This window comes from Buteo buteo, chromosome 7 (genome assembly GCF_964188355.1).
Source record: "Buteo buteo chromosome 7, bButBut1.hap1.1, whole genome shotgun sequence".
NCBI lineage: Eukaryota > Metazoa > Chordata > Aves > Accipitriformes > Accipitridae > Buteo > Buteo buteo.
In genome coordinates this window covers 44,268,066-44,284,332 of record NC_134177.1, presented here as the reverse complement: position 1 = coordinate 44,284,332, position 16,267 = coordinate 44,268,066, and the positions used below count along the sequence as shown (strand labels likewise).

Genomic DNA, 16,267 nt, shown 5'->3' with positions numbered 1-16,267 from the left:
TTGGCTTTCAAATACCATTTGAAGAAAGACTGCACAAACAGAGAATGCAGGCAGTGTTCTAACTCCACCCTCGGTGTCCTGCCCTTGACAAGTATTCTCCTTTTAGAGGTATTAAATCTTGGCAACATCCATTGCAGTTCCCACTTAAGCTGAAGTAAGTACATGTACAGAAGGGCTCTGTCAACATATCTGAGTGGAAAGATGTTTGGATTAACTAAGAAAACCTATTTCAAATCTCAGATAATAAAATGTCCTCCTAAATCCTAATTGCAACTTTCATCTTGTGTCTTAGGCCTTGCCACCAGCTGATGTGCCGATACAGATCAAGTGTTTAGTTTGATAAATGCGGCTTACTAGGGTCTTGGTATTGCTGACTGACAGAGTAGCTGAATAGGATCCAGGCTTCTAAAGGTGATTATCTGCCTAAAGAAGGAAGAAGATGAGCACAGGACAACCTTGTTTGTCATTTTGCGCACTTAATCAGACAAAGCTCATAATACTAAGAGCTTCTCTATACTATCAAAAATAAAACAAAAGCAGCTTTCAAATAAATTACACTACCATTTTACAGAGGGGGAATCCATAAGCATGCATTGGAGAATTATCTTTTAGTTGCTATTTTCCAGCAAAAGAACTTATAACTGGAACACTAAATCATATTCCCAGAGTCTTTTCCTTAGAGTGTTGAGTTTGGAGTTTATTGCAGCCAGATCTCACCATACGGCACACATAAAGAAGCATTCTTGTTTTAAACAATATATCCAAGTAGAAAGTCACTAGATAAGAAGATCTCCCCTTTTAGTTTGAATTGTTATTTAAAAGAAATAGAAATATAATGTTTTTTCAAGAAAGATATCAGACTGACAAGGCTATCTCACTAATACCCCTCTTCCGTGTTGAGCTAACACCAGCGGTATGTGTCCGTTGCTTTATCTTTGTGTCTGTACAAAAAGAAAAAAGCATAAAGAAATTCTAATGTAATATGACAGAGTGGTATATTTCTCACTTATGGATTTAACTTACAAAGCATTACGTTTAAAGAAGGTCAGTGAGCGGTGTCCTATTACACCTTACTTTGAGCTTTGTTTTATACGAAAAGAAAAGAACAATTAATTTTCATGAAGTTCTCTTTACTTTCAAAAGGGAAAATCTGAGAAGGGGAAAAAAGGGGAAGAAAGAGGAAGGTTTACTCTTGGTTCTGCTTTAGGGTTAATATAACATCTACAGCTGTATTACAAACTTCTTTCTATTTTGTAAAAAATCTGTGATATTTACTTTGTATTTCTTTAACCAAGAACTTGCATTAAATCAGTTTAATAATACTATAAATACAAATGGTGTATCAAAAGCAGATATATGCAAAATACTTACAAATAAACAGCATTTGCAGTGGGGAGTACACCACCATTTAAATGACAAATGAAACAAAAACCCCAAACCTGAAGAAGCAATAAAGATGCCTAATTAATATCGCTTTAATACTAGTATTTCAAAAAGAATGAAAGGAGTCAAAATCTCAACTGAAATGCATTCAGAATTGCCAATAACTTGTTATTTGCATTATCATCACAATTTAACAGCAACTGAATTCCTATTTCATATTGAAAGGTCCTAGTCCTCACTTGTAGATCACATACAGCAAATACTTAATCAGCCAATTGTCATAAAAAAAATTCTAAAGTAAAGGCCATTTTCTCTAAACCCTTAACATGTGAGTAGGCTTATTGACACCTACAGGACTATTCACATGAGTGCAGTCTTGCAAGGTCCGGCGCTGACACTAAGAACTGCACTTTTTGGTTGTTGACTGGTATCAGAATAAAAGTACTTCAGTTCACAATTTCAGAATTTTACAACTGATTATTGTCAGTATCATTTATTACGATTAATTTCATAGCTGAAAGGTTTTGATTATCAACTCTGTCAATCCAAGCAATTTCCAAGTGTCTTGTAATCACACCTAATTCTACATCTAAATCATTAGAAGGATAAAGTTGTTATACTTGTAATGGTATTTGTCCTACTTTGAACATTACCAAACTGTTTTATCTAATCCTTTAGGAAACACCATAATGAGGCTCATCTAATGGCTTCTACTAGTTACGAAGGCAAACTAAAAGATTTAGCTCCTCAGTCTGTCTCTAAATCTTCTAAGTGAAAGATGATTTACAGTTAAGCTATGAAAAATGTGACCACTCTCAAGTCTGGAAAGTCTCAATCTGATTTCAGCAAACTTAAATAATGAGAAAAGATTGTGTCTCACTAACTATAGATTTGCTTACCTAGGGAATCAGCATCTGGTGTGAAACATTCATTAAGTTATAAAAGGTTTATAGACTTGTCTGAGCTTCTATTAGGAAAAATTGTTAGATTTTTCACTGAAAACACTGATCTGAAAGGTTAAGTTTACAGCTTCTGTGTTTGATACCTAAAATAATGGTTTTCTGTCCCACTTCCAAAAGTGTTATAAAATCAAATAAAATATAAATCATTATTGTGAGAAAAAACAGAGTAATCTCAATACATTAAGACAAATATTTACAGAAATTAAAAGAGAAAGTGGGGTGGTTCTTGTTAGGATGAAGCTAAATACCCATTCCTTTGGAATTAATTGATCTCCAAAGTGTCTGGAGAACAAAAGAGGAGAGTACTGACATTACAGAAGCCATAAAACCTTTATAAAGACAAGACTACATTTTCTTCAGAACTTAAAGCAAAGATTTAACAATAGTTTCAGGGCAAGCAAATCTGGAGGTGAGAAGGGGAATGGAAGCTATGTAATTCAATTAAAATATAAATGTATTTGTACCAAGCTTTTGAAGGTTGATGCTTGCCTTTCACCTTGTCAGAGACCCCTGCTCCATCACACCCTAGTACAAGCTCCATTCCCCTATTACTTTGTATGAGTCTCTACTCAGCACTCACACATAGGTTGGAATTTGCAATACAGCTCTGCACCCAGCACTACCAGTTAAAACACTAACAGCTGCTTGGTATTAATAAAACTCAAGTCTCCAATAAACCAGTGGAAGCTGTTTTGTTGAAATGAACTGAAATTTTCATTTCATAATTAAACCCTGTGCAGTACAAAAGACAAAACTGAACCTTGCAGCCAAGTCAAACGATAAGTCATGACTGGGACCGAGAAGCTGAATTTAACAGAAAGTTACTATCTGGGAAAAAGAAAAAAAACAACCCAAAACCAAAAGAAAACAAAAGAGGGAGACATCAAGGCCAATATTGACCTAAATATGTATTTAAAGAAATGGATTTCAAATGTCTGTGCCAAAATTCACTTCCTGAGTCTTCACTGGTACAAGAAGAAGCACTAACGTCTGTAGTTTTCAGATTGTCTCTCACCCTCTGGGAACACTGCAAGTACAGCACATACTCGCTTCTGCAAGCATATGTTTGTCGTGTGTCCTCCAAGTCCCCTAAACCAAAAATCCACATCACGGACTGTGGAGGGAGTAAGGCTGAAGTAAGCACTGGAGCTGGACTGTGAAGAACAGAGGGGGAGGAAGCTGGGACAAACAGCCAGCGACAGAGAAGCCCTTGTTATTACACGATGTTCTGGTGGAATAAGAAAGTAACAGGCTCATGTAGATAACTTCAGTTTTGCTGGTGGCAAAACCTCCTGCTGATTCAATGACAGCAGGAGCAAAACACATGGTTTCCTATTCAGAGGTTCGGAAAAAATGAGAGAAAGCAACCGCACAGAGATAGCCTCACTAGATATCCTCACTGTTGGTGCTGCCCTGCAAAGCAGGGAGAACATCCTTTCTTGTCAAATTTTAAATATTTGTGATAGTTGTTATTATCCTACTTAATTCCTTAAGAATTCACTGTTCTTCCTAAACAACAAGAAAACATTTTTTATTCTTTTCTTTCTTAGGCCTCGGGCTTCCTCCATGTCAGAAGATCTCACAGTTGATTTTCATTCCCTATTAAAAGAGCATCCTCACTGTCTGCAGAAAGGCAGGGATACAGGTGTCTCTGTACTTGCCACCAGTATTCTTCACTTAACCAGAGAAGTCCTGCTAAATGACATGTGGGAACCTTGCACTCTAAAGCCAGAAGAGTTGGCTTTAGATATAAGCTTTTAAGTAAAACAGCCTAGGGAATATGCAAACTACATCTCTGAAAGTAAATTTGGTTTTGATCCCAAGAACCGCTCCTAATTAGAGTCAAAGAAAACTATTTCCTTGCAAAAATATTCTTCTGTCTTAAAAATAAAGTTTTGTACATTAAACAGGAATTTTATTACTAGTTTGATGGCCAGACAATAATCACCTAGGTATATAAGCAAGTCTGCTACAGCTGACACCACCGTGCAAAAGTTAAACCCCTAGCTCCCCAATCCCACACACATAAAAAAAAAAAAAATTAAAGAAAAAAGAAATGGCTAGAAAGAAAAGCAGAATCTCAGAAAGGTAACTTTAAAAGGTTTTAGAATAGAGATGAATGCATATCCAATATGTTTATGTGTAAAACCAGTAAAAGTATTTGGAATAGCCACAAGTTCATCATACTTACATGAAAATTAAAGAAGATTAAAGCATACAAGTTTAGCACCATGGGTTAACGTGCCCATTTTACCTCCCTCCCAAGCACATATTCCAACAGAAATCTGGGAAAGAAACTGTTTTCACGGCGTGTTCAAAGGGCTACGCATTGTGCAGTGTTGAGTGGTTTTCAGTTTGAATAGCAATATAAGCACACCTGCTGAAACATTATTCTTAAGTTAATGTTTACTTGGGGAATAAGAGTTTGGGTTTTGGAGTTTCTTGCTATGACACCATTGAAAACGTAATCTGAAAAGGTTATTTCAGTAGTACGTTTTCAATGATCTGCATTTGACTTTTGATCTGCTCTGTGCTTTTGTCTGTTGTTCTGGTGTGCTTACCCAAAGTCTTTGTTATTAGCAACTTGCTATTCATAAAACCTGTGAAAAGTTTAGTACAACTAGTGATCAAATGAAAGCATCTTCAAAAACACAGTAACTTTTGTGGCACTGGGTGTAACCTAAAATTGGAAGCTCTTCAATATTATGTATCACTACTTCAGCACATTGATATAACTAAACTCTATATGAAACCTTTATCATAGGCAAAAAAGCCCTTCCAATGCTCAAGGTATTATAAAGCCAAGTTATTATTTCTGTTCAATGCAGTGCTGACAATAACAGAACAGTATGATGTATGACTAAGGCAGATGAAAATGAACATCTGAAACAGTCCATGCAAGCTGTGAATTGCTTCTTGTTCTAAAGAATATATTCAAAGTTTCCTTTGAACTTTCCCCTGCTGTGAATGATGACTGTAAAGAATATGAAAAAGTGGAGAGAGAGCAAACACGAACCATTGTCTGACTTACAGCTCCATTGTCCTCAGCTGCACTTTTTTTCCCACCTTTGCATTAGGAAGAACTACAGTATTAAGGAAAAGTTCCTTTATAGATAGCCGTGAAAAGGTTTGATTCATGGTCGCATTCATATCACAACATTGTCAATCTATCCACAATGCACGTCAACAAGTAACCCAATAGATATAGATATTTACTAGACTGGCGGAAGTAGTTACCAATTTGATAGGTTTGGTGGAATTGTACCGAGCTACCAAAGGACATTCTCCAGGTGCCAGCTCTTCACCGCACCCCAGAGGTACCCATCACACCAACCACAGCTTGTCTTTATGAAAGCTGAAGTTGCACAGCTTTCATAAATTAAAAAGCTGCATGAAAAAGGGAAAGAACTCTTATCACAGAAAGCCTACAGACAGATGTCTGCCTAATAGCAGTCCAACAGCACGGCAGCTTCCTCATCTATACAGGAGTTGCAGACGTTAGTACCAGCCTTTAGCTTTCTCAGGACCTTGCTAGATCAAACAGCCTTCAATCCTTCTGAAATTTAATTTTGGGATCCTCCTGGTTCCTTGTCCCCAAAGAGTGGCCTGTTCTCCATGCCTGGGAGGTTTTTCCTTCTTTACAATAATTCATGTGCCCGGGTCACGCAATGTTGATTTTAAGACACTGAAATGCAAATCTACTCATAAAAGAACATAAGGTAAAAAGCATTAGACAGCACAAGCATTCCAGTATGTCTGATCCTTAATCTTGTTACGACGAATAGGCACACACAGCTAGAAAATAAGCCAGTAGTAACACTTCTCTGTTAGGACAAGTTATTTTGTGAACAATTTAACTAGACAATGTGCTCTGCAAATAGCCTCTATTTGTATTTTCCAGAGGAAAATTCATATACACCCCCTATACTTTCTAACCACATCTTTTTACAGTTTGTCCCTATTTCACTTTCATAACACAAAACCTAATGGATAATTTAAAATATTCACTTACAGCCAGGTTGTATTTTGTCTTTTGGTGCCACTTACAAATATACCGTCCATTGTACAAAGTTTTACAGGATTCTGTATGAATATATCTGGCAAATTACCTGCTTATATTTGAAGTTACAGCGCTAATCTCGCTGATGCTTAACATTCCCTGTTCCGGCTCTATACACAGCATATCAGTTTGACTTAAAATTCAGCTAGTAAATGTGTATCTGCAGGCAGCAGGATAAAAATCTTAGAACTTTGTCAGACCAGAATGCTCTGTAATACTGAAAAGAAAAATTAGTCCTATTTGCAAAAAATAATTCAAGCTGCATATAAAAAAAATAAATCTTTCAACAGCATTATCAACTTTTGTATTAATATCCTCTAGCAGTCCATTCAGATATTAGGGATGGGTAAAAATAACACTAGTGTTGTGCTGCCACCTGCAGCTGAACGAAGAGTGCTTGTTTCTTCAGCAATAACCCAAGGCCAGTACTTATGTCTGAAGTTATATACTATTTTCAGCAGTTAAAATGATCTCTCCCGGGTTATAATCCACAAATCCATAGGAGTTTTGTCTTGCATTACTGAAGAGAAAACTGGTGAGAAATTCGAAAGGCTGATCCACCTACTTGAACAATTCATAATAGACTAGGAGGAGAATAAATGTTTGAAAGCTTTGAAGAGTACGAAATACAAGTCAATTAAGCATGCAACATTCAATACTTGCAGAAAGAATATTTCAAACTGTCTTTATTTAATATTTTAAAAGCAGTATTAATAACTGTGGGTATTTTAAAATTTCCAATGTCTTTAGCTGTACATATCATTACAAGCACTTTGACTCATTCAGAAGCTTTATTATCACTTTGCTAAGGGAACTGTGCAGTATGAATAAACTTTCACTTTTATGCTGAACAAAACTGATTCATGTTCTGGTGAACAGACGGCAGACTCCAAGCACCTGAGATACAAACTTGTCTTTGCAGCTGGACTGCTGTGTGCCAACAGGAGAGGAATCACATCCATCCATCATTAGTCTCAATTTATTATCTGTATAGAGGGTGTTAATAATGCCTTAGGAATCTCAGAGAGGCTGCAAAACTTAAATGTTCCAAGATCCTAAAGACAAAAACTATTATTGATACACATCCTGCTGTACTGAAGCTAAACTATCGCTGAAAGCCATTGAAAGTTTTCATGAAGGACCCTAGTGGATATTGGCTGCTATAACAGCTAATCTCACTCTACCCTTCCATTTTTTTAAAAAATTGTGAATATTCATATCAGCATAAACCAGAACATTAAATGCATATTAAAATCCATTTTATTAAAATGCACTAACACTAGACATAAATCTTCTGTATCAGCTGTGTTAACTCATTAAGTACTACCTCTCACTTCATCTGTACAGCTGCTTACAAGGGAGGCATTAATAGAGGATGCCGTAATATTCTATGCTTCCTTTTGGTCTTCCCAAACAGAAACCAAGGAGTAAATAAAAGAAAATATAAGAATTTATTGCTGTTCTGTATGTGCAATGAAAAACAAGGTAACACAAAAATAGAATTCTGGTCCTTCAGAGCAAGCTATTAACAAAAAAATGGTAAAGAAATAAATCCCAAGTAAACATACTGTGCTTAAAACCTGTAAATGTTCAAAAAGAAATCTCTTAGCTACTTGTTATTCTTACCATTTGCACAACTTTTTAATCTACCTTTTCATTAATAAAACACTCAAAGTATTTCTAGAGCCATCACAAACATACTTGTCACAACTTCTTATGCTTTACTTGTCACCATAAGCTATATAAATAGTTTATTGAGATTATAGGTCATTCTTCCTGGAATGAGGCAGTAGTAGTCCTTGTAAAGATCTATTACAGCCTCCTACCACATCCTGATACTTTTCTCTGGGCGTGTTATTTCTAAGCATCTATTAACATCCAGAAGTCAACCCAGCCATATATCTGAAATGACATATAAGACTTAAGACACATAGTCATCAAAATTAAATGAACCACCTCTCACTCATCTTTCAGCATTGTGTAAAATGTTCCTAATTTATCTATAATCTTTAAAATAAACAAAGTGATTGCCAAGAAAGGCTCTGAAAGCTGCAGATTAAACTAGAAACTTTCTGTAACAGACCTACAGCTTTGAATGGTCAGTTCTGAATGGCCTAAATTCTTATATAATGGAAGTCAGATATATATACATACACACCCCCTTATCCATATGCATGTATGTGTTTGTGAACACACACATACATCTATTTAAAAAAAACCAAACAAACCAAAGATATGCCCTAAAACAATGCAGATCTAAGGTATGAAGAGCCAAAAAATTAAATAGGTCATATCTTGCATGACTTATCACTTATTGCTTCAAGAAGATATAAAAGCCGACGAAGAAAAACAGATATCAATATTAAATCAGAGGAGTAGGTAAGAAACTGGAAATAAAGCATATACTCTTTTGAAAAAGTATTTTGTAACAGTAGCATGTGTCTGAAAATTAGCATAGAAAATGGGCCCAGACATCAAATAATGTGACAGGTGGCATTAGCGCATGAAAGATAAGCATCCCGTGGAGGCCCCAGAAAATGAGTAGGGACTGCTTAATATTTACTAGTCTGGGCATCCCGTCTGGCAGGCTGGAATAGCGACTCTACCAGTCACCAGTGCTGTCTGCCTCCTTTCCTCCCAGTGTCAGAGCTATGAGCTCCACTGCAGCTTCTTAGCTCTCTTGTCAATGTTACTCTCTTACAAGACGTAGTGAACCCCTGATGGCTTTACAATTTAATCATACCAAAAAGAAGAGTGACTATCATGCTGACAGCCAGTGATTGACACAGCCTGGATTTCTGCTGTCAAAGATTCGCATGTCAATCAGTAAGAACCAATATGGCATGTGTTCACAATGATCAGAAGTCATTTGATATCGGTATCTTAGCAAAGCTTTGACAGAAATGAAATGAGATCCATGTTCTATATTCCCAAACATATGAACTACAATAGATGCATGCAGAGTTCTCGGTAGCTGAGTTAATGCACATTAATGCTGAGATGGGTTTGAGAACACAATGCTCTAACAACAAAACCATCAGGCAACGTTCGCTTATTAAATTCAATGAGGATGCCATGTCTACTGCCGGCACTCTGTCCCATAGCTGTTCCTATTGATTTTGCAGCTTTCCATTTTATGAAATAATACATCTCCTCTAAATGTGTATGTGTGTGAAACTCATCACCTCTGGTAATGTCATCAACCATGAATTATTACTGAGCTACATCTAGACTTCTTTCATAGTTTCTTTTGGCACTTCATGTGTTCACTTCCACTTTCTGTCTAAAGTATTGCAAGATCATTAGCTAAATTTGGAATGCAATTGGAGAACACTCAGGCTGACAGAAGGATCTGAACGTTAGATTCCAGAGAGAAAAATAACTTATCAGGCAGATATCCTTATTGCTTTAAATATCTGGCATGGTGCTCACTGGGAAACCATTCTGGATGAATGCCACAAAAACTCACATGAACTCATGCTGTTTTTATTGCAAATTCTTGATAGCAAAAAAATGCACGTCTGGTAGTAATCATAGCTGGGCATAATACCATCCTGTAATGCAATTCTGCACACCCAAAGAGTGATAAAAAGTATCTTGACCCTTCTTATTCATGACTGAGGCAGCCACAAATTCACCCAAGTGTACTGCAAGAGCAATAAAGCTTTTCTCTCCATAAGTGAGTTTCATGTCCTTAATCCTGCCCGCACGCTGACAGATCGTATCCAAGCATTCTTTCGCACGGATATTCTGACATTAAAAAAAAAAAAAAAAAAAAAAAAAGCACCAAGGCTGCTGGATGACCGTACAAGTCCTTCTATTTTTTTGGTAATTTCTTCCTATTTCTTCACATGAAAGCTCTTCTAATGAGTGACCTGCTACAGCTGTTAATGCCAGTTTTTCCAGATAAGCTGAGTATTAGCTGTATGTGACATTCAATTGCAGTCAAAAAGTGTAAAGTACACTCACATTATATGTAGCACTACCTGGATCATCCATTAGAAGATGGATAGCTGTCAGATTTCCCATGTCTCTCTGGGGACGTAACTAAACATATGAACAAATGAGTTATCCAGCAGAACAATAACAATCTGAACATTTTTTGATGGAAAAACATGAAAAAAAAGTTAGAACTGGGGGAAAAATAAAATAAATAAGAAAAAAGAACGAACTACAAAAAAAGCCCAAGTTCTCTCTGCTCTAACTGCCAAATCCATGTTGTCTTGCTTGTATCAGCTACTTGCATTTCCTGGATGGTCACTTAATGAAGTAATTGGTTCATCATTTTTAAGTCTAAATGCTATGTGCCTAGACAAGTTTTGCCTTTGTGTGTGTGTGTGTGTATATATATATATATATATATATATATAATTCCTTCATCCTTTTACTGGCTTTATTACAATTCAGTGGTGACTCAGTTTATGAAGAAGACATGCACAGTTTTAGTTTGGATAAGAATTAACTGGCTATCCAGTAGCAGCAAGTTTTTCCTTCCTGCATAAAATACTTTTTCACTTTAGCACACCATTATTCCATTGTGACCCTAATCAAATAAACTGATGAAAGTAAACATCTGTAATTCAGGAGGCATTTGATCACTGCACTTCCTCTGCATTTGAACCCAGGGATTCTTTTACAAGATAACTGCTCTCTCCCAGCGTGGTATACATGATTACCCGATTCCTGTTGTTACAACAGACATGCTTAAACCACCTATTGTGTGTACTATCCATAATTATATTTGTGGTTTTGTCCCATACTATCTCCTGGTCTGTGAGCTCATGCCTCTCCTAATCCTCTTTAAATGAATGACACACAGTTCTAAGGCCCAGAGATCTTGTTACCAACAATTACCAATTTCTGCCTTTTTACAACACTTAAGGAATCAAACATACAAAGAGGATATTAAAGATCTTTCAAATACATGAATCAATAAGTCACATTGGATTAAAAGAATTTATCAGCAACCCTTTAATAAATCTGGAAGCATTAAAACTAAGAAATATTACAGTGACCCCAGGTTAAGTACAATAAGGGAATATAGATGATGAAATATGTTTAACGATTGTATTGAAATATGTGTGCAGAAGACACACGGGAGGCTGGAAATGCAGTGCTAGATTGCCCCCTCCCCCTTAATCTTGTACCACACTATTATTATTTTTATTGTGTTGGTACACCATGAATGTTCACAGTCCATGGAACTAATTAAAGCAAAAAGCCTACTCTTTGTAACAGAAAGACTCTTAAGAAATTTGAGGTACTTGCATCCCTGCAAGGTCTGGTTCTAAAGCATTTTGGCCACTTAAAAAAAAAGTATTCCCCTGCTACCAGCCCAAAACAGCTTTATTTCTATTATTTATGAGTTTAAAATGTGCTATATGAGAGAACCCCACATTTTCAAACATTGCTTGCTTAGACAAATACCTGGCAACTATAAAGGAAAAGAAAAGCCCCTTCCCACCATGGTTATACCTGCAGGGATAAGGAGGAAAGTAACTTTATTAATACTAAAGTAACCCTGTGCCACTTTGCTCCTTTATCATTTTGATAACCCAGTAAGTCTTCTCTTGGTATATTCTGTGTGATTTCACCTGGCAAACAGACCCTATACTTGTTCCTCAAGTATCAGCAGGTGACAAGTCCCTTGAATTATTACTGCAACATATTACGCCCTTTTTTTAAAAAGTGGTTTCACTAAACTCTTCCTAGTAAATTTTTTCAATATGTTGCACCCAAAAGCTGAGTGGCATCTGAAAGGAAAGTATTTAAAAGAGAACAACTATACATGAGAATTAACTCTGACACTAGATAATTAAATACCGTATGCCTGCAGAAAAAAAGCTCACCAACCCTGCAAAATACTATAAAATGAGACAAATATTTTCCTGATTGTTCCTGTTGCATCCGTTTTGTGATAAAGCACAAATTAAGATCTGCCTATATTTGTCAAATACAATTAAAGATACATTTTATTGATAAATATCAATTTTATTCTCTGCATTTTGCAGTACAATTTACAGGAATCAATCTAAAGTAGCAATCCCAAACTATTGGGACTTCATCCAGTTGTAAAATTCAGATTCAATAACAGGAATGTTTTATAATGCACACATGATTGAAAATCAAAGTTGGGGAAAAAACCCTCTCTTTAAAGATCAGATGTATTAAATGTTTGACTGCAATTTCAAAAAGATCAGAATAATAAAAATTACATTGAATTCCAGATACAGAAAAAAAAAAAGTATAAAAACCCAACTTCCATAATAAAGCCAGTTTTGGTTTTGCGTCACTTTATGTATAGAAAATCTTACACATTACTAAAGCTATCAACTAAACTTCTATTGGGTTTACTTATTTAAACAATCAACTGCAGGATTACTGAATATATATTTGTTACATTTCAATGAATGTCTAAGCACTGTGTCCCTACAATAATAATATTCATACCAGAGATTAATATTTTACAGAGAGACCTTACTATAAAGTTAGTATATTAACTACATTCTTTTCTCAAACACAAGAGACAAATTAATATCTACTCTATGCTGACTACCACACATAAAAGGTAGTTAATTTAATTGGAATATCTGGTAAAGTAAAAAAAAAAAGTTTACAGACTGCATTGCAATACTAACAACATTTTACAGTCCATAGTGTATTTAATTCTTTATTGCCCAACTCTGATGGTTTTATTTTCTTCCCCCTATATAGAACCTTTACATCTAAGTTGGATTTGAGAGATTAGAAACTGGCTGGAAATTTTTCATTGAAAGTGGCCAAATTCTTATAACTGAATACATTTTAGAAAGTGTGGGCAGATCTCTGTGAGCATATACATGCATGTCAGCCTATGTAAAGTCCTTTAAGATGAAAAGAATATGAAGATTCAGGTATACACAAAATCCCGTACGGGTAAATCTAATCAGCAGTTTAATCCCATGCCCCATCTCCCACAGTGTCCAATACTACTTGATTCAGACTCTGTCAGAATTGAGGTAACAGGCAACCACAAAATCACGGTGTACAGTTCTGGACCCCCAGTCTACGACAGACTCTGATAAACTGGAGCAAGTTCAGCAGAGGGCCACCAAGAAGGTCAGGCTGCTGGAATAGGCAGTCTAAGCGGAGGAGATGCGAACTGACTCGTTTAGCCTGGAGAGGAGAAAGCTTAAAGGGGGAGCAAAACAGCAGCTTGCCAGTACCTACAAGAAGGTTACCAAGAAGACGGAACCAAGCTCCTTACTGATGTGTAGTGTGGGACAAGAGACTGTGGTCATAAATTAAAACAGGGGAAGTTCTGACTGGGTATAAGGAAACGAAACAAACAAACAAAATCGCTGAGAGGATAATCGAGCAGTGCAACAGGGGCCAAGAGAGGTAGGGAAATCTCCACCCTTCCTTGAAAGTTTTTGAGATTGGACAAACTCCTAAGCAACCTGGTCTGAATTAAATCCTGCTTTGAGCAGGAGGCTGGACTACTGATCTCCCAAGGTCTCTATCAACCTGAATAAAGCTGTTCTGGGCCAGGCTAAACATCCATCTGAATCCACAAGACCATTCTTCTGAGAGTGGCCAGAAGTGACAAGGAAGAGAAAAAAATCAGGAGAATGATAATGACCCATAGCCCAGGTTCCAGTTTATGGATTTGCAGAGCTGGTAGAGTTTTTTCTTTACTAACATCTTGTTTTCAATTCTTGAAATAATTCAATCAATTCTTGTTGCACAGCTTTCTTTCATGAGTATTTCTAATTGCTTTTGGAATCCATTTACGCACAAGGCACATGTTATAACCCGTTTCAAGGAGTCTCATAATTTAATTCAACAATGCATGAAAAGTATCACAGTCTTTCATATACATCAAACACTTCTCATTCATTGTTGAGCTCATCTTTTTTTCTTATTAGAAATCTTTTTTTGCTTATTATTTACAAACAAAGTAATCAAAATGTAATCAAGTTTGCCATGATCACTTTGGAAGAAAGGCAGCAGTGATAAAATCACTTTTGGATCCATAGTGTCGATCATTTTTATCGGTTCTCTTCGAAGTTCAAATACTAAGATTAGACACATAACACTGAGTCACTATTGCAAAATGCAGTATTGGCCTAAGAAATTAAGAGCATTCATAACAAATATGTTCCTTCAGAGAGAGACAAGTTCCCTTTCGATTTGCTTAAGGGCCCCATCTAAAACCCTTTTACATCAGTCTTTCAATGGATTCCAACAGGACCCGCATCAGATTTTTTACCGACCAATAATTACAGGCAAAAACATCCTTTTCAGGTTTGGTTTCTTTCCTCTCACAAGCCTACATATAGGTCTTAGGCTTGCTGTAACCAGAACGCACCTCCAGCCAACTAAGGTGTTCCATTGCTGTTTGACTCACCCAGGCCACAGTCAGCCACACACACGGGCAGGATCTGGGCACAGAAGCTCATGCAGGAGGGCACAGTTGTTTAGGATTTAGTATTGTATGCAATTTCTTATTTTGAATATATTATTCCTCATTATGACAGCTCCAGAGAAGAGAGTTAATAACAATAAAGGGCTGCCCTTGCTTGTCTTTCAACAGCTATTAGATACTGTTCTTCTGAACTTTTGTACTAAATTTAACTTCACATTGTTACAAAAGTTGACTCCTCCCAAATCTTTCAACATGCATTTGAATCCCTCTCATTGAAAAACTGTTCTTTTCCTCTGCTGCCGGATACACAAGAAGAAACGAGCTTAATTTGTAGCAAAGATTAAGGTTGCATATAGGAAACCTTTCTTAGCTCTAAAGGTAGTGCAACGCTTGAGCAGGCTACCCAAGAAGCCTATGGAATCTCTTTCAGTGAAGATTTTTAAGATGACAAACATTTGACAAAGATGGTCTAATTATATTTGATCTTGTCTCTGTATAATGGGCCAGACTAGAATGTCCGTCTAGTCACATCCTTCAATGAGTTCTATGACTGATGGATTCTTTTTCAAATTTTAGCTTCTGTGCATTGTGCAAATAATACTTTTATTTCAAACCACTCCAATCACTCACTCATTCATCAGACTATAAAGTTTGTAAACATGGTAATACCTAAGCAAGAGACAGTGCATGCCATGCAAATTCTAAACATGTCTAAAGAAGTTTTATGCAATTCTAGTAAATCACAGGGGTTTTTTCTTTTTAAAGATAAGTATACCACTAGAATTTAGTCTTACTCTCCTTTTAAAAGTGTCTAAATATGCTCCTCAGAGATTTATCACTCATGCAAAGACCAACACAGTCCAGGAAACTAGAAAGACATGGTTTTAAAATCTAGTTACAGAAACAATGGAATTTACTGGGCTCCCTTATTGTACTAGCTGAAGTTTGTTTTAAATGACTATGGCCTATAACTTGGCATAAACTATTCCAATACAACTAATTTTCAAAAGTTTTACTCAAACTAGATAATTTGGGAGAGTCACTTTTCTTACTTTTTCTTTTCTTTTTAAGAGAGCAATGAAAGTATAGTATTTACAAGGTCTGCTGTCAAACAGAAGACTTTGATATGGAAAAAGGAAATATTACATTCAATTAAACCTGTAGAACCAGCTTTAAACTGGGATTTTCAAAGTTGCTAAAGTAAGAAACCTTCTTGAAAATGCCATAATCAAAATAAATACATTTACATGTGTTTTCAGACAACTAACAGTTATAGCAAGAAGGCAAAATAGGGCAAGTTAAGAACAAAATGATAAACTGAACTATGAAGTTCGTTGAAACTTTCAACAATACATTCAATGTTACTTTAACATATTTTTAATAGAATTTCAACTAAACACAACCCCCTGTATATTATATATAAACCTCCTCTGGGAGGAATACTCAATTACTTTC

At 36.2% G+C, this 16,267-nt stretch overlaps 1 protein-coding gene across 1 annotated transcript in view; it reads right to left on the bottom strand.

Annotated features, from left to right (window-relative positions):
• Nucleotides 1-649: 649 nt before the first annotated feature.
• BRIP1 (BRCA1 interacting DNA helicase 1) overlaps nucleotides 650-16,267 on the bottom strand; it is a 105,002-nt gene continuing 89,384 nt past the window's right edge. Inside the window, exons 27-28 of the mRNA XM_075032946.1 lie at nucleotides 1,372-1,439; nucleotides 650-941 (exon numbers count right to left, since the gene is read on the bottom strand). Coding sequence (XP_074889047.1) covers nucleotides 902-941; nucleotides 1,372-1,439 — 108 coding nt within the window. The 3' untranslated portion in view covers nucleotides 650-901. The remainder of the gene's footprint in view (nucleotides 942-1,371; nucleotides 1,440-16,267) is intronic.